Here is a 27,561-nt window from a genome sequence, read left to right as displayed (position 1 = left end):
GATAGAACTGTCCCTGTGGGAGCAGCTTTCCACACAAGGGCAGGGGAGCATGGGGCTCATTTGAGCCTGGCGTTCAAGACTGTCCCGCACACCCACAGGTCAGGGGGTCTCTTCTGCCTTCTGCCTTCATGGACAGGTGCTCTGTGCACACAGGGATGCCCCGTGCATGTGCATGAAACCCTGTCCTTGTCTCACACCCCATGGAATTTCTGCTGTGGTGTCCTCTCACTGCCTCCCTTCTGGCCATGTGCTGAGGCATGGCATGGCTCCTCCTCCCCTGAGCCTGGAGACAGTGGAACCATGTGGTACCCAGGGACAGGCAGCTGTGAAGACAGAAGCTGGACAAATCAAGGCCTCTGAGACTGCTATGACCTCACTCTGCCTATGCCTCTCAGATGTGAGGGACCCATCTCCCTCCTGAACCCCAAACCAGCTCACCTTATGGTCCTCCCTCCCCCCCATACCTCCTGTCTGTGCAGTGGCCCACTGTGGCTGGTTTCCATTGTGTCAAACCAACTGGCCATGCCTGATGGACATGGCAGGGAGCCCAGACAGGATGCCTCCATGCACAACCTGGAGGCATCCTCTTTAGCCCAGTGGATTGGCACGAGCAGAGTGTTCAAGCTCACTCACTCCAAAGTCTGCCCTTGACATTATAGTTGCAGAATAAAACCTTATTTCAGCTCTAAAGCTGGGCTGCTGGAAGCCTGAATCAACATATTCTTCACTTAATGCCTGTAGCCACCTCAGACCTGCAGCCTCTGTTCCAGGGACAGGGCTATGGAGTGTGACCCGTGGAATGAGTAGCTGCGTGGCTGTGCCAGAGGACTGCCTGTGCAGAGGGACACTCTTTGGCCCTGACTATGCCCAAGCGCCTTACCTAGAGTCTCATGCCGCCCTCCTGGCCGGCCTCTTCAGTCTGCCCTCCCTCCTGGCCTGAGGGTTGCTGTGTTCCTTCAGGCTTCCTGATTCCCTTCTTGTTTTGCAGGGCAGGGACCCTAAAGAGTCAGAGACTCCAAGGACCAGGAGGAGGATGGACCTGGACACGCCCTCAGAAGCCTGGCCTGGCCTGGCCGCAGCTCTGCAGAACCAAGGCAAGCCTGGGGGAGTGTCTGGGAGAGAGGAGGCCACTGAGGCCCTGTCCAGCAGGGTGTCCGGCATACTCTGGGCATGGCATATGTGCTGCGTCCTGAGAGGGGTGGCGTCCTCTGTGCCTGCGCCCCATTCTTCCTGAGGCTGATCCCAGCCCCCTATAGGTGCCACTGGGGAGTGGCCAGCAGGACCTTTTTTGCCCTCACCTGGGGTTAGGAAAAAGAATAGTTGGTGAGGGCACGGGGAAGATGGGGAAGATGAGGTGGTGATTACAGGAGGCCCAGGAGACTTGGACTCGGTGCTGTGGAAACATGAAGTGGGGAGGGACAGGCTTGGAGGCTCTGTGAGTGGTGGGGAGTCCAGGACAGGGGGTGAGCCAGTCCCTCTGCAGAACAGAGAAAGTTGTCCTGGGTGCTGCAGGGGGCATTTCCCCAGGGGCCGCTTGATGACAGGCGAATCCTTATTGACCAATATCTGGTGCCCATCTGCCACCAGCAGCATGGTGACGGGAGGGGAGAGGTGCCAGGTTTGGGATTTGGACACCCAGATGCCCTTTGTGCCCAGGACGGCTGGGCAAAGGGGACTCACGGGCCAGGTGCAAAGGGGAGCTTCTGTGTGGACCTGTGTGGACCCGGCCTGCTTGGAGGCAGATGATCCCGCCCTGGTGACGCCTCTGCCTCAGCTCTCAGCTCTCCGGAGTGCAGGCCCCTGGTTCCGCCCCTGCAGGCCAGCCTCACGCTCAGCCACACTCGGGCCCCGCCCCTTGCCCCGCTCCGCTCCCGCTCATTTACACGCCCCACGTTTTACCTTTGCCCGCCCGCATGTTGGGCCCCGCCCCCACGTTGCAGCCCGACCACGCCCCCACTTATGCCCCGCCTCCACCGGCCCCGCCCCCCGCCGGCCCCGCGCCCTGCCTGGCTCCACGTTCGCCCCGCCCCCGCGGCCGGCCGGCCCCGACGCCCGCCCCACTCCCCCGCCCGGCCCAACCCCCAGCCCGGACGGCCCCGCCCCCGCTCCGGGCCCCGCCCTACGTCCGGCCCCGCCCCCGCACTTCCGGGCGGCGCCGGCGGGGGCGCTCGGGCCTGGGCTTCGGCGCTCTGGGCGCGGGCTCCCCGCTCGGGGAAGCGATTCCGGCCGCCGCCGCCGCCGCCGCAGGACCGGCCGGAGTCGGGCGGAAGCCGAGTTCCGCGGAGCAGGCCGGTGAGAGCGGGTGGCTGCCCCGGCGGCGCCCCCGCGGCCCGCCCCCGCCCGCTCCGGCCTCCGCGCCGCCGCCGCGATGGGGGCAGCCCCGGGCCGCGCCCCCGCCCCGTCCCGCCCGCCGCGCCGCCGCTGAGCGCATGGGCCTCGCCGCGCCGCGCCGCGCGGGGAGCCGGGCCCGGGGCCCCGCTGCCGCCGAGCTCGGGTGAGTGAGTGCGGGCCGCGCCCGGCGCCCATTGTAGGCCGCGGCGGGAGGCGGCCGACCCGGAAGAGGCCGGTGCGGGCCGGCGGGCGTGCGGGCGGCGGGCGTGCGGCCGGCCCGGGGGGTCGCCGCGCGGCAGGTGGGATGCGAAGCCGCGCGCCTCGCTCCTGGAGGCCCGTCGTGCCCGGGCTTGCTCCCTGCGTGCCGCGGTCCGGCCCCGGGACCTTGTGCGGCGGGGCGGGGGCGCTGGGGGCCCGCGTGGGGAGCGGGAGCGAGTCCGACCCGCAGGAGGTACTCCCCGGGGGAGGCGGGATCCGGCCCGCGGTTCTGGTCTCGGTGCCGCGTTCCCTCCGTCCCTGACGCAGAGCTGACAGCAGTGCCGGGAACTTTTAGCTGAATGGTCCCGGGCCTTTACTTTGCAGGCTGGGGGCCGTCCGCGCCGTCTGTCCTTGACCTGGCGTCTGGCAGTGACCGCAGGCCCGCTGGAAGGAGTGTCAGGGGGCCGGGGGTCGTCAGTGGGCAGAGCGTGTGCGTGCATGCGTGCGTGCGTGCGTGCGTTCCGCCGGGCGGGCGGTCCGGGTTTGCTTCCTACAGGGGATGGGCACGAACAGCTTACGAGCACCAGGGTTCTGTGTGATTTTTCGCAGATGCGGAGTTTTAAGTTTCTTTCCCTTTGTTTTCAGTTGGAGCAAGACCTAGTGGACTTTTTGCTCTTGCTTTGGTCATGGAAACAAGAGGTGCGGATCCAGGAAAAGGATCCGTCGGTGCTGGGTTTCACTGATAGAAGGCTGGCCAGCCTGTCGCCTCCCCACTCCCTGCAAGTCAAGAATTCAAAAGTGATCCTGTAGTGAAGCTGGTAGGAGTATTTGTCCACTGGTGTGCCGGGGGTGAGCCCTGGCGGACAGAGCCTGTGGAGATGTGAAGGGAAGCCCAGACAGGCCTGTGGATATTTGAGGGCAGCCCAGACAGAGGCCTGTGAAGGTGTGAGGGGGAGCCCAGACAGAGGATGGAGGAAATGTGAGGGTGAGTCCAGACAGACAGAGGGTGAGCCTGTGGAGATGTGAGGATGAGCTAGTGTAGGTCCCTCTCCGGAATGCCACCGTTGTGCAGAACACGGGCTGTGCGCCAGACTTGGTGCTGGTGGCACTTGACTGCTGGGTTTCCCTAACTGATCCCTATGAAGTGCTGTGCAGGTGCTGCCGAGACCCCCACGCCTACAGAAATAGAGCTTGTTCCACTGCCTCAGTGATGTGGGTGCTGTCTGTGCTTGGGGAGCACCAGAGAACTGCTCTCAGAAGTAGAGGGGGTAATAGAAATGTGTTTTTCTGGGCTTTAAAAATCATTAGGGGGGCTGGAGCAATAGCACAGCGGGTAGGGTGTTTGCCTTGCATGCAGCCAACCTGGGTTCGATTCCCAGCATCCCATATGGTCCCCTGAGCACCGCCAGGGATAATTTCTGAGTGCAAAGCCAGGAGTAACCCCTGTGTATCGCCAGATGTGACCCAAAAAGCAAAAAATAAAAATCATTAGGGGTTTGTTCACACAGAAATGATTAGCCTTTTGACCCTTTTATAAGGGGTCAAAATTAGAATTTGCTGTCGGGTTTTTTTTTTTTTTTTTTTTGTAGTTTTGCTTTTTTGGGGATGGGGAGGGCATATGTCCAATGGTGCTCAGGGCTTACTCCTTGCTCTGCATTCAGGAATCATTCCTGGTGGGCTTGCGGGACCATAGGGGATGCTGGGAATCGAACCCAGGTTGGCCGTGTGCAAGGCAAGTGCCTTAACTGCTGTACTATTGCTCCAGTCTGTGCTGCTATTTTTAGTTTGGTGTTTGGATCACATGTGGCTGTGCCCAGGACTTACTCTTGGCTCTGTGCATGGGGCTCACTCCTGGCAGGGCTCAGGACACCCTGTGCAGTGCTGAGGATGGAACCCAGGTGGACTGTACACAAGGCAAGAGCTTGCCCCACTGTGTGCTCTCTGTGTGTGGTAGTTCAACATCTGTGCCAAATACTTTTCCTTTTATGCTGTGAGTACAGTGGTGGTTGACCCCTGTGCTGCAAGGTCTTTCCAGTACTGTGGTCCTGCAACTTTGAGTCATTGAATTAGAAGACACATGTGCCTGGGGAGAAAGTGACAGATGACCCTATTAGACACTTAGCGGGCCATCGAACTTCAGTGCTCAGGGTAATGTGGGTGGGGGCTCAGGCCCAGGCTCTTCCCTGGGATAAGACAACGACAAGACAAGAGTGTGTGACTGGGGGGCAGGGAGTGGCCTTGCTATGCATGTGCAGATGTGGATGGGCAGCTTTGCAGCTCAAGTGCCTGTGAGCCTTAGGCCCTGCCTGAGGAAGCTGCTCTTGTTAGGCTGAGAGTGCAGCCTCTCTGGTGGCTTTCACAACCGCCATTCACTGTGGGAAGGTCATTTGGGCAACTTATTGCCTTTGCTCCTGGCTTCTAGCCAGTGGCAGCAAATGACTGGCAACGTGTGAGAATCTGGTGAGGGACTATGTGTAAGCCAGTCTGGGGCATTTATGGAGGGGAGAACAGCCTTTGTGTTCGCGCCAGCTGTCAGGTCTGGTGGTAGTGGGTGGTTGTTTGTTTCACATCTGGAGGTTCTTAGAGACTGACCGTATGTGGTGCTGGGACTCCGTCTAAGGTCATTACCATATAGACAAGTGCCTTTTGCCAGCTGTGGGCTTCATCTCTTACCTCCCTTGACTTGTTCTGTGCTCCTGGCATCAGGACCTGATAGGTCTCTTCCCATCCACTGAATGGCACTACAGATATGACGTCGGTCCACCGACCATGTAGGAGATGTGGCCCAGGCTTGTGGGTCTCCAAGAGCACCTGCGGGATGTGGAAAGGAAAACCGAGAACCATGACAGAGTTCGCCCTGACTGTCTTTACGCATATTCAGGGCAGCTGCAGGTCCCAAGCCCTTAGTTCCCCGACCCTGGAAAGGGTGACTGGTGTGGTTGCCAGCCTGTGGAGCCTTTGTACAAGCCACATGCTTCCTCTGCTGGAAGGTATGTTCGCAGCTGAATTTCACTTTCCTCCATGTTCTTTCCTGGTTGGTGGACCTGAGTACCCTTTTCTCTGAGGACACTTTGTTTTTCAGACCACGCTGGGTGGTGCTGGGGTGGAATCAGCATACTGTGTGCAGTGCTCTACAGCCTGTTGCACCATTGCTCGGGCCAACACTGAGTTGAGTTGGAGGCAGCATTTCTTGAGAGTCCTTTGGGCAGTGTGAGGATGCTGGTGTATGTATGGGGTGGTAGTCAGTGCAGTGCCATGTCACGGAGAGAAGGGAGTGTCTTTGGCTATTGCGGTACATATTGGGACATGTTGTGGGAGAAGGCAGGGAGACAAGATGGGCCGCATACACGAGTTCTCTGTGTCACAGTTCTGGGGACATGGGAGGTGACGACTGGAAGGACTGTCCCTTGCTGCAGCTGTGCTGCCCTGGGTGTGGCGAGGAGCCTTCAGCTCTGAGCTAACCAGGAAAGGGTGCTCTCCGCGTTCCAGCCTTCCTTCTAAGGGCCTGAGATGCTCCTGCAGTGGCAGGATCCAGAAACATGCGGTCTACTCCAGGTGGTGTGGCGGGAAATTGAGGAGAGCTGCTTTGCACTGCTGGGCTTGTCTCAAGCCCTCTGTGGTCCCTCTTCTATAGTGACCCACCTTTCCTAACACTTGTCCTCTTGATGCTTTCCACAGGGCAGAGTGACGCGCTTTGTAGCTCGGAGTGCTGATGTTCTAGTGTGCAGGCTCTTGGTCCAGTGACGCTCCGAGTGCCAAAATGAATATCCAAGAGCAGGGCTTCCCCTTGGACCTGGGAGCCAGCTTCACTGAAGATGCCCCTCGGCCTCCGGTGCCTGGTGAGGAGGGTGAGTTGGTGTCCACAGATTCCAGGCCCGTCAGTCACAGCCTCTGCTCCGGGAAAGGGGCTGGAAACAGAGGGGAGACTTCCACAGCCACGCCCAGACGCTCGGATCTGGACCTGGGCTATGAGCCTGAGGGTAGCGCTTCGCCCACCCCCCCATACCTGAAGTGGGCCGAGTCACTGCACTCGTTGCTGGATGATCAAGATGGGATCAACCTGTTTAGGACTTTCCTGAAGCAGGAAGGCTGTGCCGATCTACTGGACTTCTGGTTTGCGTGCAGCGGCTTCAGGAAACTGGAGCCTTGTGTCTCCAATGAGGAAAAGAGACTGAAACTTGCTAAAGCTATTTACCGGAAGTACATCCTTGATAACAATGGCATCGTGTCCAGGCAAACCAAGCCAGCCACCAAGAGCTTCATTAAAGACTGTGTCATGAAGCAGCAGATCGACCCTGCCATGTTCGACCAGGCCCAGACGGAGATCCAGTGCACTATGGAGGAGAACACCTACCCCTCGTTCCTTAAATCCGACATTTATTTGGAGTACACGAGGACAGGCTCTGAGAGCCCGAAGCTCTGTAGCGACCAGAGCTCCGGCTCTGGGACAGGGAAGGGCATACCTGGCTACCTGCCCACGCTGAACGAAGATGAGGAGTGGAAGTGTGACCAGGACCTCGATGAAGACGACGGCAGAGACCCTGCTCCCCCTGGCAGGTTCACACAGAAGCTGCTGCTGGAGACGGCTGCTCCGCGCGCTGCCTCCAGCCGACGGTACAGCGAAGGCAGAGAGTTGAGGTGCGTGAGTTGCGTTTGTTCTTCCCCGAGTTCTCCTCTGAGAGCCAGAGTCTTGTCAGGAGGAGGGGTCACTGGGCACTGGCCCTGTCCTCCAGCCTCATGAGGGGTTTCTCTGCTAGAGGGGTGCTGCTGCTTTTTGGGGGGAGCTGCCACAGTGCTGTGCCCTGGGCTTACTCCTGGCTTTGTGCTCAGGATTCACTCCTGGTGGTGCTGGAGAGACCTTTTGGGGTGCCAGGGATCGGGCCTAGGTTGGCTCTGTGTAAGGCAAGTATCCTCCCTGCTCTACTGTCGAGACCCAAGACTGTTTTAGAGCTTTTTTTTAAGTTACCAGAAAATCTAGAGGAAGGTACAGGGGTATTTCAAACACCACCTGCTAGCCACATCATACCAGAAGGGACGTTTATTGTAGGTAATGAACCTGCATCACCACTGAACGTCGACTGTTGACATCAGGGGCCACTCTGTATTGTGTTTTTTTGTTTGCTTTTTTCTTTTCTGTTTTTGTCTTTTGGGTCACACCCTGCAGTGCTCAGGCCTTACTCCCGGTTCTGCACTCAAGGATCATGCCTGGGGTCCAGAGGACAGACTGTGTGGATTGTGGGGTGTAGAGTCGTCCCCAGGATGGCCTGTTTGCAGTGGGGGGTTAGAGTGGTTCCCAGGACTGCCTTTGTGCAGTGTGGGATATTGAGTGGTCCCCAGGATGGTGTGTGTGCAGTGGGGGGTGTAGAGTGGTCCCCAGGACGGCCCACATCTCCACTTGCTCTGTGTTTGTGCCAACCTCTGGCCACATCTCTCTCTCTCTCTCTCTCTCTCTCTCTCTCTCTCTCTCTCTCTCTCTCTCTCTTTGCCATGCCCAGCCTTGCTCAGGGGTTACTCGTGGCTCTGTGTTCAGGAATTACTCCTGGTGGGGCTTGGGGAATATATGCAGTGCTGGGGATCAACCCTGATCTGGCCATGCTTGAGGCAGTTCCCTCCCTTCTGCACTCTGCTCGGCTCCTCTGGGCACATTTCTGATGTCACAGTCCTGGGCAACCTTGGGATCCCTCAAGTCACTCCCTTGAAACATTACTGCTTTTGTCATAATACTGGCCCCGAGTTCTTTCCTGCGCAAGTCATTTTAAGGCACTATCCCTTTATTTTATTTTATTTTATTTTACTTTTTTCATAAAAGTCATTCACAGTTCATTTCATTTCATTTCATCATCCTGTTATTCGTTGATTGCCTCGAGCAGGCCCCAGTAACGTCTCTTTCATCCTAGCCCTGAGATTATATTCAAGGCTATTTAGGAGAATGAGACCCATCATTGTTACTGGTATTTGGCATATTTGGTACGCCACGGGGAGTTTGCCAGACTCTGCCCTGTGGGCAGGCTATATTCGATAGCCTGCAAGGGCTGGAGTGATAGCATTCACAGTAGTTCATTACAGATAATATTCAAATACCAGTCCCACCACCATGCACCTTCCAGCCACTATAAGAGGGAAGTGTGTGAAGGTTGTTGTATTTCATTCTGGAGCCATTTAAGCCCGTATATAAGAGAATACAAGCAAGTATATTAAAATCAAACAAATGCGTGCTACTTTTGGTGTGTAAGTTGGCTAGAGTATAAGAGACATTCTGCTCTGGACATTCTGTGTCACTCTCTTCTGGGAGCTTTGATTTATAGTCTCTGGGTCTTGGCCTTTGATGAGATACATGGCTCCAGGGGCAGTTTGTGGGTGTGACTGCCAAGCTACTGAAAAACTGGGGAGCTGGGGCGGGGGACGAAGGCCCAGTCTCCATCCCAGCAGGCTTAGAGATTTCAGTCACAGGTTCTTGCATACCAGGGTTTTTCTGCAGGTTCCCTCTTGGGTGAGCGTGTGGAGAGGGACCTTGCACTTGGCGGCAGTTGGGTTCTGGAAGTTTTCGCCTGTCGAGGTTCTTCTTGGGGCGGGGAGGGACACTCAACTCGCCCCCTCCGATCTGCCCCAGTGAAGACAGCCTGGCGCGGGGTCAGGACATTCTGCCATACTATCCCTTTATAGTTAGCAAAAATAAGCTGGTGGGCTGTGTGTGTGGTGTGGAGAGGAGTGGTTTGTGTTTGGATTTTGGATCACTCCTGTTGGTGCTCAGAGTGTCCTTGTGTTGGCGCTGAGCCCTTCAGGACACCTTCCCTGCCTCTAAACTGGTAGTTGGTTCCTGTAAGCTAACTTTCTGGGTGCCCAGCCCTTGGGATTGCACTGAGAGCAAATGGATAGCAATTTCCCAGAGACTTTCTGGGGCAGAGACCATGACCAATTACTCTTGATAGATAGTCTCTACAACCTTGAAGGGTGTTGCAGCTCACTGCATCCAGAGGGGCAGGAGTGCGTGGTTGGGGGAGAGGACAGGGCGCATGTGGCCATGGACACAGTCCCTGGGCGCTGCAGTGTGATTGGAGGAACGAGGGTGGTGCTTTGTGCAGCCAGCACCAGGGCCTGGATGTGCCCCTGTGTTCTGTCCTGCACTGGAGCCTGGTGAAGGCCAGGAGTCAGTCCGGCCCCATGTCAGGTTGTTTGTCCCAGACAGAAATGAGCCCCAGCAAGTTCCTCTGTTGGTTGGGTCCATACTTACTCTTCAGCCCTTAAAGAGAAGACCCCAAAGGAAAAATGAGTGGGGGGAGGGCTGAAGCCATAATATAGCGGGGAGGGTACTTGCTTTGCATGTGGCTGACCCAGGTTCCAGCACCCCCTGCAGTCCCCCAAGTCCCACCAGCCCTGAGTGCAGGGCAAGAGTAGTGCATCATCCTGTGCTTCAGAGTTTTCCTTCCAAGGCCTGTGGAGATCGGACACTGGGGGATGACCAGCCCAGGGCTTCTGCAGCAGGTGAGGTGTATGTGGACAGCCAGCTTCTGGATTCTAGCAAGGTTTTCTGTGTGTGGATCACTTCTGGATACGTATTTTCTCATGTGGCTGCCTCTCCTATACTGGCTCAAGCCACCTGCCTACCTTATCTCCTGCCTTGACGGCTAAGCATCATACGTCTGTGTTGTATCCTGTTCTTCTAAACACATTCTACTGTTATATTAAAAAGTGCCGGGGCTGGAGCGATAGCACAGCAGGTAGGGCGTTTGCCTTGCATGCAGCCAACATGGCCGACCCAGGTTCGATTCCCAGCATCCCATATGGTCCCCCGAGCACCGCCAGGAGTAATTCCTGAGTGCATGAGCCAGGAATAACTCCTGTGCATCGCCGGGTGTGACCCAAAAAGCAAAAAAAAAAAAAAGTGCCGCCCCACCATGTGCCACAACAATAAATAGTAAATAGTACAGCAGGTAGGGCATTTGCCTCACACACGGCCAACCGGGGTTCGATCCCCAGCACCCCATATGGTCCCTTGAGCATTGACAGGAGTTCCTTAGTGTGGAGCCCGGAATAAGCCCTGAGCATTGCCGAGTGTGACCCCAAAACAGAGCCCCAAAACAAAGCAAAATAAAAAATGCGACTTCCCCACTACTACTCCCCCCCCCCCCCCCCCCCCCCCCCCCAGCACACACACATCTGGCCTTGCAGGGATCTGGAGATAGGAGAGACTTGTGTGAGTGGGACTTAGTAAGTTCAGCTTCATGGCACCAAGTGAATGGTAGTGGGTTAGACACAAGCTGTCAAGGTGTCCGTAGGATTTGGACATTAAGTTGTGGGTCAGGAAGTGAGGGACTTAGTACAGGGTATTGGGGGTCTGACTCCACCATGGATCTGACTTCAGGAGTATAGAAGCTCCCTCCTTCCTTTGGTCTCCATCTCCTTCCCTCCCTCCCTCCCTCCCTCCCTCCCTTCCTTCCTTCCTTACCTCCCTCCGTCCCTCCCTTCCTCTCTCCCTCCCTTCCTCCCTCCCTCCCTGCCTCTCTCCCTCCCTTCCTCTCTCCCTCCCTCCTTTCCTTCTTTATCTCCCTTCTTCCCTCCCTCTCTTCAGCTCTGCTAGGGCTCACTCCTGGTAGGTTTGGGAGACCATATGTGATGCTGGGGATTGAACCTGGGTCAGGTGTGTGCAAGGCAAGTGCCTTACCCACTGTACTATAGTTAGCACAGAAATGAGTTTTCCTGCCCTTGAGAATTGTATGAAAGATTTGCATACGAACTTGGAAGATTAAGTTAGAGTAGATAGTTGGGTCCTTCCCCAGATATCCAGGCCTGTCCTTTCCCCATGAACTTGTCTTATCCCTGACATTGCTCTGCTGTGAATGACCTCCCTGTCCTGTCCCACACACTACTTGCCTCCGGTGACGATGGGCTCTTGGTCCTGTCCCCGCATCGCTCTTGATCCTATGTCTGTGTTCCTTGGACTCCAACCATGTGTGCGTGGGCAAGATTCCTGTCACTGGGCCTTCCAACTGTATCCCAGCAGTTCTGTCATTCTGTCCCGGCTTTCCTAGTCTCTGGCCATGGCCACGTGCGTGTGGGTGAGACTTCTGTGCTCAGTGTCTGTCTCTGCCTCAAGCCCTGCCTGAATCTGAGCTTTCTTGGGTATCTGAGCCCTGCCTGTATTCGAATTGCCGCTATGAGGCCTGGCTGTCCTCGGCCATCTGTCTGGGTGGCCAGCTCTACCGGATCCTGTAGAGTGCTGGGTGGGTGAGTCCAGAGAGAGCTCATCAGGGAGAGATGGGACTGGGGGAGCTTCTTTTGTCCGTTGACATATCCCACCCTCAGCCATCTCATTATCTGTTGATTGGCTACTTGTTCCACAGGCTAGATTTAGAGTGACCACCTGGCATATCACTGTTGCTCCAGCCTGTGGTCTCTTAACATTTTCTTCCTCTGAAACAATCCTAACCAGTTTCTTCAGTGGGTCTGACTGACTTCAGGCTCTTTTGGGTGGCGTATTAAGTAACACGGGCTGGAGCGATAGCACAGCAGTAGGGCGTTTGCCTTGCACGCAGCCAGCATGGCCGACCCGAGTTCGATTCCTCCGCCCCTCTCGGAGAGCCCGGCAAGCTACCGAGAGTATCTCGCCCGCACGGCAGAGCCTGGCAAGCTCCCCGTGACGTATTCGATATGCCAGACACAGTAACAACGAAGTCTCCAATGGAGACGTTACTGGGCCCGCTCGAGCAAACCGATGAACAATGGGAGGACCGTGACCATGACCGTGATTAAGTAACATGCTGACCACCAGGGGGCCTCAGTGTTATAGCTCATTCACTAGGCTCTCTATAGGCTAACTCTTGACAGGATCTTCTGCAGTGGCCTCCAAAAGATTCTCCCTTTCTGGGCCAGAGGGAGAGTACAGCAAGGAGGGTGTCTGCCTGACAGCAGCCGGTCTGGGTTAGATCCCCAGCATACCATATCGTCCCCCAAGCCCACCAGGGTGCAGAGCCAGGAGTAACCCCTGAGCATCATGAGGTGTGACCCCCCAAATATTTTTTCCCTTTCTTTATACCTGTTTCCCTTTTCTCTAAAATGATATGTTTATTTATATTACATATTCTGACCCTTAATTGTTTTTGCTGATTGGTTATGCTCTGTGTAATGAAGGTTATCTATTGGAAAGACCATTCAGATAGTTTATGACCAAATGGATGGTTTACACCCTTACTCAAATAAGGATTTGTGGCTCCTACCAATCTTTTTTTTTTTCTCCCCACCTTTGGCTTTACCCAGGAGTGCTCAGGGGACCATATGGTGTGCCAGGGAATGACCCTGGGTCAACTGAATACAAGACAAGCATTCTACCTGTAGTGCTATTTCTTCGCCCCCAACCAACCAGATCATATTTGTAAATCAGGATGTATGGGTTGATTGTGGGACAACCAGCCAGATCACATGCCGTTGTGCAAATCATGGTTTGGTCAATTGGCCTATTAGATCATGTATGTAAAAAGAGTCCAAGCAGAGGTCTTTATCTGACTTCTCCAGTCTTCTCTCCTGCATTACACTCTTACTCTGGAATTATCTTTTTGTTGTTCTTTCTTTTGGTTTTAGTGCCACACCCAGCTGTGCTCAGGGCTTACTCTTAGCCCTGTCTCAGAAATCAGTCATGGTAGTGCTTGGGGGATCTTTGGGGGCCAGGGATCAAGCTGGGGTTGGCTGCATGCAGAGCAACCTCAGCCACCGTGTGAGCTCTCTGGCTCCCTCTGAAATAATCTTAGCAGTTGATGTTCCACACCCCCCAGCTCCCTTGTCTCTTGTGTCCATCCCAGCAGCTGCTATGATGAAATGGTTAGTGAGGCCCAAATTTCTGCCTTTACTTCCGTTTTGGCTTTCTGCATCTTTGACTTATGGAGGCCTGATAGCGTTCATGGGGGCCAGGACCTAATGACCAGCAAGGATGGCACATTTTGTTATATAAGGGCCACATGCAGCAGTGCTCAGGGATCCTTCCTGGTGGGCTTGGGGGACTTTATGGGGGGTGCTGGAAGTGAAATCTGTGTTGGCCACATGCAAAGCAAACGTCTTACCTGCGGCTCTACTTTGACTCCTGCTCAAGGATGACACTTTTGTTCCAATGAAAGCGTGTGAAATAAACAGGGTTGCAGGTGTAGCTCTGTAGGAGCTGCCTGGGGCCTCTGCTTAAAAATCTGATGGAAACCTTTGGCGATGGACCGAGTAGCTGTGAAAGGCAGCCCAACAGGCAAGGCCCGCCAGGGACCGCCCCCTGCTGGGTTGGGATTCCATCCCCAAATTGAGCAGACTTTCAGGAGGGCTGCAGTTTCACTTAAATATCTCATTTTTGAAATTGGATCAGTGTGGCCAGAATTCCTGGTGTCTGTCCTCTTGTGTGTGTTCTGGAGAGATTGGTGTTGGCCAGCACCTCACCCTCCGGATACCTAGTGAAGAACAGCTCATGAGTGTACGACAGTGAGAACACAGCCATGGTTCTCTTGGCCAGGCAGGCAGTGTTAGCACACGAGGCAGAGTGCAGGAGGGATGGGATGGACTCCTGGTGACCGGAGGTCCTCAGGCTACCTCAGAGGCCACAGACAGGTGCAGAGGACAGGGGATGGTTTGGGGGGAAGTCTTACCTTAAGGCTCACCCACCAGATCATGTATGGCTATGAAGGAAAACAGTCCATGTGTGTGGAGATGCTTGTTGGGCCTAAGGTTTCCCCCCACGTTCTTCCTCTGGATAGCATCACCTGGGCCAGGTTCCCATTCAGATCGTGCAGTTAGGTGCTCTGCCGTGTCAGTAAGAGTGAGGAGCCACCTTAGGTCTTAAGGAGATAGACAGCATAAAAGCGTTCTGGGTAGTCCCGCCTAGGCCCTGGAAGATAGAAGTGCCCTGAAGGGCATCACTGGAGTTTAACCTTGGTCCTAGGACTGGTGTTCCCATGTATGTTTCAGGAGAATGATTTGTGTGGCCTTAGTGTTCCAGCTGGGTGGGTGGTGGCAGATGCCTGCTACTCAGGGCTGGGAGTCTCTGGGAGTGAGAGTTGGGTCACATGTGGACTCGGTTTCTTTTAGGGAATGGGGTTCCAAAGAAAGCAAATATTAAAGTAATGATAGTGAGTGTTAATAAATAACAGTAAATTAAATGACTTTCAGCCCAGTGCAAACACTCTAAGCGAAGGGCGGGGGACAGGCCAGGTGTCCAGAGTTAGTGTTAATGTGGGAGCCTGAGGCCCAGTCCTTGGCACCACATAGTCCCCTGCACGTGGAGCTGGGAGTGGGCATTAGGTACTGCCCACCAGGTATGATCACACCCATAGAGCAGGTGGAGAGGCAGGGTGGCTTCACGACAGTGCCTGTCTCAGAAGAGAGAGCAAAGCTATCTCTGGATTCCAGCACAGATCCTCTGAGGATGTGTACTCGCTTGCACGTCTCCAAATTGTAGGAGAGAGTTCTGGAAGACGCTCCGGGCAGTGTGGCCCTTCTGCTCTTAGGGCACAGTTGTGGGACCAACTGGAAGCACAGAGGCTGGAGGTGCGACTTGCACTCCCTTGGCCACATGCTGATGTCTCTTCTCATCTGTCCCCAGGTACGGGTCCTGGCGGGAACCTGTCAACCCCTACTACGTCAACTCTGGCTACGCCCTCGCCCCGGCCACAAGTGCCAATGACAGTGAGCAGCAGAGCCTGTCCAGTGATGCCGACAGCCTGTCCCTCACCGACAGCAGCCTGTAAGTAGCCCTCCCTTGGGCCTGGCCCGCCTTCATCTCCCTAGAACGTACCTTGTGGCCTCTTCCCCACTTAATGCGCCTGATCGGGAGCAGGGGGGTTGTTCTGAAGCCGTGGTGTTTGTGGCAGCTTGTTGGAAGTGGAGGAAGTGACTGGGGTCTCTGCAGTGCCCTGTGAGCTACGTGAGGCTGGCCAGAGGCCTGTGGGCACTGCACACCAAGCATAGAAGCGGACATTGCAGTAGGGCTGATCTGTCTGGGAATGCTTGGGAGCCTCTTGATTCCTGGTCTGCAAAGAGCTCTGGGGGCCGCACATGGGCTTTGCATGTAAGAGGCACGGTTGTTCCCAGACTGCATGACCCCCTGAGTACCAAGTACCACCAGGAGCAATCCCCAAGCACAGAGCCAGCTCCAAAATGCTTGTTTTGGGGCTACACCTAGCTGTGCTCAGGGGTTATTCCTGGCTCTTTTTTCAGCGATCACTCCTGACGGTGTTGAGGGGATCCTGTGTGACCCAGGGATGAACTTGGGTCAGTCATGTGCAAGCAATCACTCTGCATGCTCCATTACCTCTTTGTGCCTGCCCCTCCACTCCCCCACCCATTTTATTTAGATTTTGGGCTACATACAGCATTGCTCAGGGCTTACTCCTAGCTCTGTACTTGGAGACTGTGTGGGGTGCCAAGGATCTAACCCCAGGTTGTCTGTGAGCAAGGCAAGCGCCTTACCTGCTGCTGTACTATCGCTCTGTGCCCCACCCCAAACCCAATTTTTTTTCCCCCTTGCTGGTTTGTTTTTTTTCTTTGCTTCTTTTGGGTCAGACCCAGTGATGCTCAGGGATTACTCCTGGCTCTGCGCTTGGGAACAAATGGGATGCCGGGGATTGAACCTGGGTCGGCCGTGGATAAGGCAAAGACCCTACCTACTATACTATCTCTCTGGTCTCCCCTCTCATTTTTTTAAGTCTCAATTCCTTTTTTTTTTCTTTTTTGGGGTCACACCCAGCAATGCTCAGGGGTCTCCTGGCTCTGCACTCAGGAATTACTCCTGGCTGTGCTCAGGGAACCATGTGGGATGTGGGAATCAAACCTGGGTTGGCTGCATGCAAGGCAAATGCCCTACCTGCTGTGCTATTACTTCAGCCCCCTAAGTCTCAATTCTTACCCCGCAAAATAATGTGTTTGGGAGTATTTTAAATATTTTTTTAAAAATATCTGATATTGGGGCTGGAGTGATAGCACAGCGGGTAGAGTGTTTGCCTTGCACGTGGCCAACCCAGGTTCGATTCCCAGCATCCCATATGGTCCCCTGAGCATCGCCAGGAGTAATACCTGAGTGCATGAACCAGGAGTAACCCCTGTGCATCGATGGGTGTGACCCAAAAAGCAAAAAAAAAAAAATCTAATATTCTATTTATCTTGATTTACAGTAAGACTCAAATGTAGAGGTGGGGTCAGAGAGATAAAACAGGTGTTAAAGCACTTGTCTTACAAGTGACCCACACTCATTTGATCCCAGAATCACACATGGTCCCTGAGCAACCCCTCCACAACCCCCTCAAAATAAGTAGTGTGTGTTCACAAAATATATGGGTACTGTGTGCCGTGTGCATTCGGTGGTCAAGAGCCGCCTTCCATCCTCCCCTGGCCTCCCTAGTAGAGACAAGAGGGGACTCTGTCACAGTTCTCTAGGACTGCATGTCTGTGTGATTTACAGAGGTAAAACAGTCCAGCAGAGGCAATTCTCGGGGTGAGAAACTCAAGGAGATGCTCTGTCTCCTAGGGATATCTGTATAGCTTTTCTCTTTCTCTCTAGTCAATTAAGTCAAGCTATTGATTCTACTTCTTACCAATACTTGCAGTTGTTCAGATAAACACAGGAAGAGATAAAGATCCCAAAACTTAGTTGTCTGGACTCTGAGAGCAAGCAAGGCTTTTACTGTAAGTCGCAGACTGAGTCCTCAGGTCAGTTCATTTGGCCTTCCCCATGAGATTCCTGTCTCTTAAATAGCTTGCATCAAAACCATGCATTTATGTTTTCTAGACTGTCCTATTTTGATGCCAGGGTAGCTTTGCTGCTCGCCCTGGGTCCATCCCAGCCCTGCAGTAGGACCTTCCTTTTGGGTGTTAGGAACTACAGCAACCGAAGCCTGAGTCAAGTAATCATGACCGATGCCTAGGAGTAGATATATTTTCGAGTCAGTCAACTCCCAAATACTAGGAGCATAGCACTAAGGTCTTTCTGTGTTTAAGCAAAGAACATTTCTCTATAGTAAAATATGAAAAGGCTATTAGAGGAAGTAGAAAAACATGCAATTCACTACAAATACAAAATTCTGAATTACCAGAAAGTTTTGGCTTATAAGTAACTGATTGACTTGGGGAACTGACAGTGAGATGTAAAATACATAGGAAAGGTTAAAGATAAACTCAGGATTAGGGATTCTCACAAGAGCACTGTAGTCTACGGCCATATCACCCTGAACGCGCCCGATCTTGTCACAAGAGCACAGTAAACTTCTCTGGGAGGAGAAAAAGGCAATTCACTGATGAAGCCTAAAACACTTAGGGTTGGGGCTGGACGATAGCACAGCGGGTAGGGCATTTGCCTTGCATGTGGCCGACCCGGGTTCGAATCCCAGCATCCCATATGGTCCCCTGAGCACCGCCAGGAGTAATCCCTGAGTGCAGAGCCAGGTGTAACCCCTGAGCATCGCCAGGTGTGACCCAAAAAGAAAAAAAAATAATAAAATAAAACACTTAGGGTTAATATCCAACAATTAGGAATAGCCAAGAATTTGTATTGTAAGATTGTAGCAGATAACTGAAGCAGTATTGTCTTAAAAAAACTAAAACTGACATCTGCTCACTCCTGACACTGTTCAGGACTCACTCCTGGTGAGGGCTAGGAGACCATATGTGGTCCTAGGGGTGGAATTCAGATTGGCTGTGTGAAGGCCAGCACCTTTCCTGATGTGCTGTTGGTCCGACCCCGTGGTCTACATCTCCGGGGCAGCTGCTCTCTGTGTCTCAGCCTCAGGCCTTGTGTTCCTGGGCCCTCGCCAGCGGTCAGATATCTGCCTGTCAGGGTACATGAGAAACGAGTTGGTGACTCCAGGGTGAAAGCTTCAGAGCACGTAGGAATGTTTCAGTGCACTGAAATCTGTCTGGCATGGCCCGTTCCCCTGGGACATGCAGGCACAGCAGGAGGGAGTGCCGCACTCTGCCTGGCTTTGCCCAACCAGATCCAGGGCCTGAGGTTGTGGTGGTTGGCGAGAGCTGGTGGCTGTGTTAGCCTGTCTATAACCCCGCAGACCCTGGAGTCCAGAAATTCCCTCAGCCCCTGACACCTCGAACCACCTCTGCCCGCCCTGCTGCTGCTTGTATCTGCGAAGGAAATGAGACCCAGGTCCACTCACCCCTCCAAAGCTGACAGTGGCCTGGGCATCCCTCAGGGAGCAGGAGATGGGCCCAGCAGTTGACTCCTGTATCTTGTGGCACCTTGATCACTGTGTTTGAGTGTCTAGTAATTCCTGTCAGGCTTGAAAGCTGTGAAAGCTGCTCTGGCCCCGGCAGGCTTGTCCTGAACCCAACAGACAGCAGTGTGTACTCGCATGGTGGGTCCTGAATCCCAGGGACTGTGGCGTGTGTTCACGTGGTGGGTCCTGAGTCCCAGGGACTGTGCTGGTGCTTACTCATGTGGCTGCTTGCTCCTTGCAGGGATGGGATCCCGCCATACCGGACCCGCAAACAGCACCGCCGGGAGATGCAAGAGAGTGTGCAGGCCAACGGGCGGGTGCCTCTACCTCACATCCCTGTGAGTACTGCTACCCCTCCAGTGCCCTGCACCGCTGAACTCGATCACCCTGAGGCTGCAGCAGGAGGAGGACATAGAGGCCGGGTCAGAAGTCACTGCTCTAGAATCCATGGAAGGTTCAGGAAGGCGCACCCCCTTCAAAGAAAGCTACCAGGAAAAGCGGAAGCTAGCCTGGGTGGGGGCCTACAGGAGCCCTGCTCATCCCAACCACATTAGTGCTTATGCAGATCCTGTGCAGTGGAGTACCTGTACAGGAAACCCAGTGACCCTGAGAGTCTGGGTCCAGAGTGCAAGAGGCACAGACAATGTGGGCTGGGCTGCGGTGAGAGCTCAGTTACCTTGTTAGCATTTCTGTCACCTGCTCACTCGCTTGCCACCGCTGATGGTGGCCCCATTACATACTGCCCCTCACATCCCTGCCCCTCCTACACTCCCCCGTTCACCTTCCTTTCCTTGTGGGCAGTTCCCCCAGCACCCACCCTCTGTCACTTAGACCTTGGTGACTTCAATTTTTAAAATGTATTTTGGGGGGTCTGAGCAATAGTACAGTAGATTGGACATATGCCTTGCATTCGGCCAACCCAGGTTTGATCCCTCTATCTCATCTGGTCCAGGAGTATGGCCAGGAGTAATTCCTGATCATGGCCAGGAGTAATCCCTGAGTGAAGAGCTAGGAGAGACCCCTGAACATTGATGGCTGTGACCCAAAAAAGCCAAACTCCCCCCCCCCCAAAGAAAAACCCAGAAATGTATTTTACTGGACTGGAGCATAATACAAGGGTTACAGCACACTCCTTGCTTGCAGCTGAATCTGGTTTTGCATGCACCAGGATTAGTTCCTAAATATTGTGTGGCCCAAAACGCATGCATATTTTGTTATAAAGAACTTTTCTTGAGAAAGGTGGGAAATTGGAATGAGATCTGATCAGGTTAGAGGATAATAGGTCATGACGTTTTTTATAATTATCCAGTGGTTAGATACCAGAATATACTCTTTTATCTCTTAGCCAGTGGGTTGGGGTTTTTTCTGGGGTGGGTGGAATTTTCCTGGTGCAGGTTTATAGGCATAAAAGGTTGTGGACAGTTCTCCCCCAGCATCCTCAAGTGGTCTCTGCTGACTCACAAACTCTATGTGCTGGTGTGCGTGTGCCTGTGAGGGTACCTCATTGTGCCTGCATGTGTGCTGGTATGTGTGCTGGTGTGCATGTACCTGAGGGTGCCTGCATGTGGTCTGGTGTGCATGTGCTTGAGGGTGCTTGCATGTGTGCAGGTGCGCATGTTCCTGATGTGTGCTGGTGTGCACGATTTTGAGGATTCCTCACTCCTGGGTCATTGTGTGTGAAGCAAAATTTTGACCGGGAATGGTAGAAACGAGAGCAGCAGGAGGCTGATTCCCTGATGGAAAGGGAACCCAGCCTTCTCATTAAAACAAACTGGGATTCCTCTCACCCGAGTGTGTGGTTCATGGCCTGTTCCCCTGCAGCGCACCCACCGAATGCCAAAGGAGATCCGCGTGGAGCCGCACAAGTTCGCTGCGGAACTCATCCACCGCCTGGAGGCTGTGCAGCGCACACGGGAGGCTGAGGAAAAACTGGAAGAGCGGCTGAAACGAGTCCGGATGGTGAGGATATTTGGGGTACTTCTATTCCAGCCTGATGGGTTGGGGGTGCGCCGGCTCCTGCCTCAGCAAGGCCTCTGCTCTGGATGCAACCAGATGTTAGGGTCAGAGTTTCCTATTCCAGCTTCTTGTCACCTTGAGAGGACTCTGGTCTGCAGCAGACACCACGTGTCTGCTCAGAGACAGCCCTCTGGGCAGCAGGCTGCGGGTAAAGCACAGCCGGGCTCCTTAGGAATCCACGCGCGAGAGCCCCATCCTTTGCAGAGTGTTCCCACTAGCACTCGTGCCCTTGAGCACATGGAGCTGTTTCCTGCATGTGCAGCGTGGGAGCTGCTGTGGGAGCTGTACAGTCAAGCAGGATTCAGTTGAGCCTCGGGAGGTTTCACTTACCCTTTCCTGTGGCAGCTCCCATCATGCCCTTGCCAGACCACTGGTGGGGTCTGTGTCCTCACCAGCACCTCCCCCAGGGTCTTTTAGCAGTGTGGCTACAGTGCTCTGGCAACCTTCTATGAAAAGGCCAGCTCTTGCACAGTTGCTGTAGGACCGTGTGTTTCAGCTGGAGCTGCATTCTGGTTTGCCTTTGTGACAGCTGGTGCCCCACTTTCCACGAGCATCGTCTCCGTGTGATGGTTGCTCCAGGGATGTCACTGTGACTATTGTGGGGTAGGGTGTTACTGCTAGTGGTGCTGGGACTGCGCAATGCCCAGGACTCCCAAGTGCAAAGCCTAGACCTTCAGTGAGCAGCTGAGAGGAACATGCTCTCGCTGTAACATGGCTAGTGTTGTAGGAATCTTGGGAAGATTTGCTGAAATCAGCTCCCATGATTTCCTGTGCAGATCTGGGTCCTGGCTTACTGGCAGTATATGCCCATTTCCTGGTGGTTTGAGGTTCGGGATATTTTCAGAGCAGCTTCAGTGATTATCTTAGCACAGTGTCTGTCCTGGGAGTGTGCTGTGACGGTGCCTCTGCGCCTCTGCGGTCCTGGATGCGGACTGTGGGAGATGCACTTTCTCAGTGACCAGGTCAGGCGGGCAGCAGTCCTCGCCTCAGCTGGGCTGCAGCAGGAGGCCTGGTCGGGCGCCTTCCTTGGCAGAACCATTCCCACCATCTCTCCTCACTTCAGGGTGCTGCACAGCTTCTGCTGGAGTCACAGTTGAACAGAAAACACTTCAGGTTCTTAATGAGCTTGATTTCATTGTAAAATTTGAAAAATAAAAAATGTTGACTGAACAACTAATAACATTTCGTGCCGGAGAACACAGTGGGTCAGGTGCTTCTCTGCATTCATCCAAGTCAGATTGAATCCTGTTCCCCATGTGATGCTCTGAACACGGCCAGGGCCCCAGAAACCAGAAAGAGGAAATACAGGAGCATTAGGGCAGTGAGGGGTGGGGAGGCCCCCTCAGCCTGAGAACCATGCCAGAGAGCCACAGGCCCCAGCTGCCTCTGTCTGTGATGTATGATCTGTTGCCTTCTCCCCACAGGAGGAAGAAGGTGAGGACGGTGATGGGCCGTCGGGGCTGGCAGGCCCTTCCCACAAGCTGCCCTCAGCCCCTGCCTGGCACCACTTCCCTCCCCGCTACATAGAGGCGGGCTGTGGGGGTCTGCGGGATGCGCACGAGGAGGACCCTGAGAGTATCCTGGACGAGCACGTGCAGCGTGTGCTCAGGACGCCCGGCTGCCAGTCGCCAGGGCCTGGCCGCCACTCCCCCGACAGCCTGCACGTGCCTAAGATACCAGGGGTACTGGGGGTGGCCGCCCCTGGGCACAGCAAGCACCTGCCCAAGTCTGGGGCCAAGCACAGCCACCACCACAGTCACCACAGCGCCACCAGACCCAAGGAACAAGCTGAGGGCGAGACCGCCCGCCGGGCACAGAGCAACTTCCCATGGGGCCCAGATCTGCACGGTGCTCACTCAGCCAAGACCCGCAGCCACGCCGAGAGCCTGGGCACAGCGCCTGGGGCCGGTGACAGTCTGGCCCACGGGTGAGCACCCCTTTCTTCTCTGTTTCTGCCATTCCTGGCCTAGGATCAAAGCTGTACGCTGAAGGTAGTGCCCCCAGTCCCTGTGCAGCGCACTAAAGCAGGGCTGGAGAGGGCTCAGGCTCTGCATGCACTGCTGGGTGTCACCCCCAAACCCTATTTCTGGCCCCAGAAAAGTTTTCATGCTAAACTTCAGCTGTGGAGATGGTGGTCACACCATGGCCACTGTTTGGGGGTCTGGGAGAACAAGGAGCAAGTCCCGTGGCCCAGCCCTGTGGGGTGCGGGGGGCAGGGGACAGGCGAGCCTGCTGTGACCAGCTCTCACCCTGACAGCGGAAAGGCTGGCCTGACCTCCAAGCGGAGCGGCAGAAAGGCTGAGTCGGGGCGGAGTGGCGGCGCGGAGGGCCCCGGCCCTGCTGAGGAGGTGGAGAGGAACCAGAAGATCCTGCAGTGGATCATTGACGGAGAGAAGGAGATCAGCAGACACAGGAAGACTGGCCACGGGTGAGCCTCAGGCCCAGGAGCCCATGGCATGGTCCCAAGTCTGATGCCGAGGTGTGGTCAGGCTTGCCTCTCTGGCACCTCTGTCACAAGTTAGTTTCTGGGCAGCAGCACCTCCATGTGGGCTGACCTCAGCTACTGGGTATAGAGTTAGGCAGTCCCTGGTGGGCACTCCAGGCAGACCCCCCCACTGAGTTTAGGCCCTGGGGCACCACCCAGCTCGTCTTTCCCTGGAACACGGGGCCGGGATCAGGTAACGGCTGGACACATCCACCCAGATCACTTTACCATTCCTGTCGTGAAGGCACTGAGAACCCCTTGTGGGGCCCTATGCCTCCCGATTCCCTTTTCTGGGGCTGTTTTTTCTGGCTGTGGGAATCAGCTGCCATGCCTGGCCAGGCCTAGGCGTCAGACTCAGGCCTGGGGCTGCCTCTCACTTTCCACTTGGTTTCTCACCTCTCCCCTAGCTGCCCTGTGAGCTCACACACAGGCTTCCCATGGGGCGCTCCTCTTCCGTGGTGCTGCCAGAGGCCGAGGACTCATCTCTTTATTTGGGGCTTGTGTGTTCTAGTCCTGAAGCCCCTGGGCCAGCAGTCAGAGCTTTTGCTTAGTGCCTGGGTGCCTGCTGGCAGCCCTGGCAATCAAACTCACGGTCTTGACTGGGATACTGACTTGGGCTTTGCTGCAGGAACCCCGGTGTCATCCCTGGGTTCCTGCAGGGAACAAGGAGAAACCCATACTCGGGACCTGGCGTTGGGAAAGTACTAAGCTGCCCCCTGGACCTTTCGTTTTTGTGTGTTAACGGGGAACAAGAAACAATTCACTTAGCTATTGAGAGTGGCAGTGTCCAATGCAAGGTTTTCAGACTTTCTGTTTTGGGACTTTGTTTCTGTTTTCAGCACCTATAGGGCTCTGAGTGTGAAGCCCATATATATGCCTAGCCAGTATCTCCAGGAGAGGCCTGGCCTTAGCTGTGTCAGCAGGGCCAGAGAGAACTCCAGGGGCTGAGTATAGACTTGAATATAGGAAGGAGACCAAGGTTAGGTTTGGTTCGGTTTTGGTGTTTGGTTTTTGAGCCTCACCTGACTGTGCTTACACCTGGCTGTTAAGAGACTATTCCTGGTGGTGCTTGGGGATTATATGGGATGCCTGATATCAAACCTGGGTCAGCCATTTGTAATGCAAGTGCCCTCCCTGCTGTACTATCACTCCAGCCCAGAGACCCAAGATTTGATCCCCGGATCCCCCAATCAGTACTATCCCCAAATCCCATTCACCTTCCAAGCAACTATTGTATTAGAAAACTGGAAAGGGAAGTCAGTGTCTTGTGGGCCAGGAGGAATGGCTCTATGGAACACAGGGACAGTTCTGCCCAGGGCACACACTGCCAGCTACCTCTTGCCAGGGTCTCACATGCCTGCCCTTGTTTCCTTATTCCCAAAGGTCTTCTGGGGCCAAAAAACAGCAGGTCCATGAGAGCTCCAGGCCCTTGTCCATCGAGCGTCCTGGGGCTGTGCATCCCTGGGTCAGTGCTCAGCTCCGGAACTCGGTCCAACCCTCACATCTCTTCATTCAAGACCCCACGATGCCGCCCAACCCAGCCCCCAACCCTCTGACCCAGCTTGAGGAGGCCCGCCGACGTCTGGAGGAAGAAGAGAAGAGAACCAGCAAACTGCCTTCAAAGCAGAGGTTCGGGGTGTGGGGACACAGGCTGCTCCAGGTGTCACTGCTGTCAGGGGTGCTGTGCCCAGTGACTGAGTACTGAGTGGGGAAGGTGAATTGTCTTGTGCCTGTGGTGTGGGTCCCAGCTGCCCCCCCCGCCACCTACCCCGCAGAATCACCATGCAAATACCAATGTCCACCATGGGCATGGGCCTCCTGAGGGCCTCCCGTGAGGCAAGTATACAGGAATGGGTTGTATGCACGGACATGGGTTCCACCAGTGCATCCCCTCCTAACCTGAAATGGGGTGCTGAGTCCTCACTCAGCCCTCCCAGATGTGGGGATCTTGTCCAGGGTGAGGGACTTGGGGGCAGCTGGGCTCCATGGGGCCAAGGGGTGGCATGGTCCAGAGTCCAGACTTGCTGGTGCAGGGCTGAGGTCCTCTCCAGAGGCCTCTGCTAGAGCGAGGGGACAGACCCAGGGCTCCTGATGGAGCGCTGCACTCGGGGATCCTGGCCTGACAGAAGCCACTAGTGTGGCTGGACTCAGGGTGTCTGCTGTACCCTGGGAAAGGCGTGGCCAGCTCCTCTCCCCGAGGGCTCTTGTCCTGTGGGGAGCTGTGCAGGTGACAGAGATAGAGTGCCCGCCACATCCGAGACCATTCCGAGCTCCGAGACCATTCTTGGTGGTGGTTGGGGACCATATGGGATGCCGGGGCACGCAGAATGGCTATTCCATAGGGACAGCTGGACATAGGCCTTCCCTCTGTCAGGGACATCACCTAACACGTGGTGTCAGAACCTGCAGGTCAGCACGGGGCAGCTCTGCCTCTGCAGCTCCTTCCCTCCCCTGCCCCTCTACTCCCTTCCCACCCCATCCCTTTCCTGTGCTGCCTCAGGGTTCAGCTGTGACCCGCCCTGCTCAGACAGGTGGGCGGCACATCCACAGGACACAGGTGGAGATGGGGACCTGCATCCCCCAGTTCCTGCCAGGCCACTGGATCTTGAAACCTCCCCATCAAGCCACTGGGTGGCCCTGGGAGAGGTGGGGAACCCACAGAGTCCCTGACCTGGAAGGAGGGAAGCAGGTGGTTAGCCCCTGCACTGCCGGGAGACAAGGGCTGTGCCAGGCCATCCCAGGTACCCAGCAGTGAGGCCACAGAGGCTGCTGGTGGCCTGGGCCAGCAGTCGCTCGGCTCAGTGCTGGACCGGCTCCCCTGTCTGCTCCACCATGGGACAGGCTTGTTTCCGGGTAGATCCAGTCTGCGCTTGCCAAATGTCTGCTGCAAGGAGCCTGACCTGTCATTAAACGAATGGGCACACCCACCCTGCAACCTCCCAGGGTCCACTGTTTTACACGCCCAAGTGCCAGTCGGGCTGGACAGTGTGAACAACAGACGCTGCGTGCACCCTGGCTGTACATGTGAGCCCTGAGCAGTGCCTCTTGGCCCCGCCCCGTGGGGGGCACCACACTCACCTTACGTGTCCCTACAGGACCAAGTCCCAGAGGAAGGGCGGTGGTGGCAGCCAGCCCTGTGACAGCATTGTCGTGGCCTACTACTTCTGCGGGGAGCCCATTCCCTACAGGACACTCGTACGGGGCCGTGCCGTCACCCTAGGCCAGTTCAAGGAGCTACTGACCAAGAAAGGCAGCTACCGGTAAGAACCTGGCAGACTGTCCCCACCACGTCCCTCCTTGACCCCTAAGCACCAAAAGGCGTTGGCCCCAACAAGCCCCATGTCCTCCATCTCTAAGCCCTTTCCTGCTGGCTCCCACCAGGGGAACACAGGGCCAGGGCAGTTCCTTTGGCTGTGAGAGGGGTTCTGGAGGGGTGTCACAACAGGGGGGTGGTGGGCTCAGCCCTTGGGATCAGATTTTGCACCTGAAAGCACCCCAGAGACCAAGGCAGGAGCTCAGGGCAGCAGCAGACTAACATCTCCCCTCCTCGCCTGGCAGATACTACTTCAAGAAAGTGAGCGACGAGTTCGACTGTGGAGTGGTGTTTGAGGAGGTCCGGGAGGACGAGGCCATCCTGCCCGTCTTTGAGGAGAAGATCATTGGCAAAGTGGACAAGCTGGACTGATCACAGCCTTCACAGTGCCATGTGCTGCCACGTATATGGCCGATACCTTTCCTGGCGGGAGGCCTTGGGCTGCCTTTGGGCGCTCATGTGTCCAGGTGGACAGGGTCCCTCCAGTGACCTCGCATGCTCCTGCCCCCTGTTGGCAAGGAGGGAGCCTGCCCTTGCCTCCGGAGCAATACTTGGGAAGCCCATGAGGCCAACCCTAGCACTCAAGCCAGGCTCTGAGCCTCCTGGTCTCCTTGTGGTCTCGCCAGGACAGGCCCAGGGCCTCTGCTTGTCCACGTCACCGAGTGCCTTTGACAGTGTTGGTGCAGCTGCGCGGATCCGGCCACGGCACCTGCTGGGCCAGCCTCTCCAGCCCCGGGCCCACAGCTTAGCGGGCCCATGTAAATATGTACATTTCTCAGGCCAGGGCCAGCAAGGGCTGCCCCAGGCCCGTTTTTCATGCGCTGACTTGTACAATTATCTTTTCAAAGGTACTTGGATAATAATAAAGCTTTTTTTGACCTTCCCTAACTGTAGTGAGTGTTCCTGCTGCTCCCATGGCTGGTCACATGGATAGGGCCCTACAGAGGGTGGGCCATGGTAGTGGCAATGCCTGTGCCCAGGCCTCTATGAGGGACCCACCCGAGAGGGCTCAGGAACCACACAGTAGTCCAGAA

The 27,561-nt window shown here is 55.4% G+C and overlaps 1 protein-coding gene across 2 annotated transcripts; it reads left to right on the top strand.

Annotated features, from left to right (window-relative positions):
• The first annotated feature begins 2,164 nt into the window (after window positions 1-2,164).
• On the top strand, window positions 2,165-27,410 carry AXIN1 (axin 1). 2 transcript variants are annotated; one of them, XM_056135176.1, is made up of 10 exons: window positions 2,165-2,494; window positions 6,208-7,167; window positions 15,098-15,238; window positions 18,955-19,051; window positions 20,535-20,672; window positions 22,154-22,656; window positions 22,987-23,157; window positions 24,598-24,843; window positions 26,310-26,474; window positions 26,773-27,410. In XM_056135176.1, exons 2-10 carry the CDS (start codon window positions 6,290-6,292, stop codon window positions 26,897-26,899), a joined length of 2,466 nt encoding a protein of 821 aa, XP_055991151.1. In that variant the 5' UTR covers window positions 2,165-2,494; window positions 6,208-6,289; the 3' UTR covers window positions 26,900-27,410. The 2 variants fall into 2 exon arrangements, with proteins under 2 accessions (XP_055991151.1, XP_055991152.1); XM_056135177.1 differs by having other exon boundaries at window positions 2,198-2,292.
• Window positions 27,411-27,561: the final 151 nt, after the last annotated feature.

This window comes from Sorex fumeus, unplaced genomic scaffold, assembly GCF_029834395.1.
Source record: "Sorex fumeus unplaced genomic scaffold, SorFum_2.1 ptg000110l, whole genome shotgun sequence".
Taxonomy (NCBI): domain Eukaryota; kingdom Metazoa; phylum Chordata; class Mammalia; order Eulipotyphla; family Soricidae; genus Sorex; species Sorex fumeus.
This window is presented reverse-complemented; position numbering and strand designations above follow the sequence as displayed.

Excerpts from the sequence above, each read along its gene's own strand:
- AXIN1 (XM_056135176.1), top strand. The coding sequence starts at position 6,290 with ATGAATATCCAAGAGCAGGGCTTCCCCTTGGACCTGGGAGCCAGCTTC. Across the intron at positions 7,168-15,097 it reads AGCGAAGGCAGAGAGTTGAG|GTACGGGTCCTGGCGGGAAC; the intron begins GTGCGTGAGTTG and ends ATCTGTCCCCAG. Across the intron at positions 23,158-24,597 it reads CACAGGAAGACTGGCCACGG|GTCTTCTGGGGCCAAAAAAC; the intron begins GTGAGCCTCAGG and ends TTATTCCCAAAG.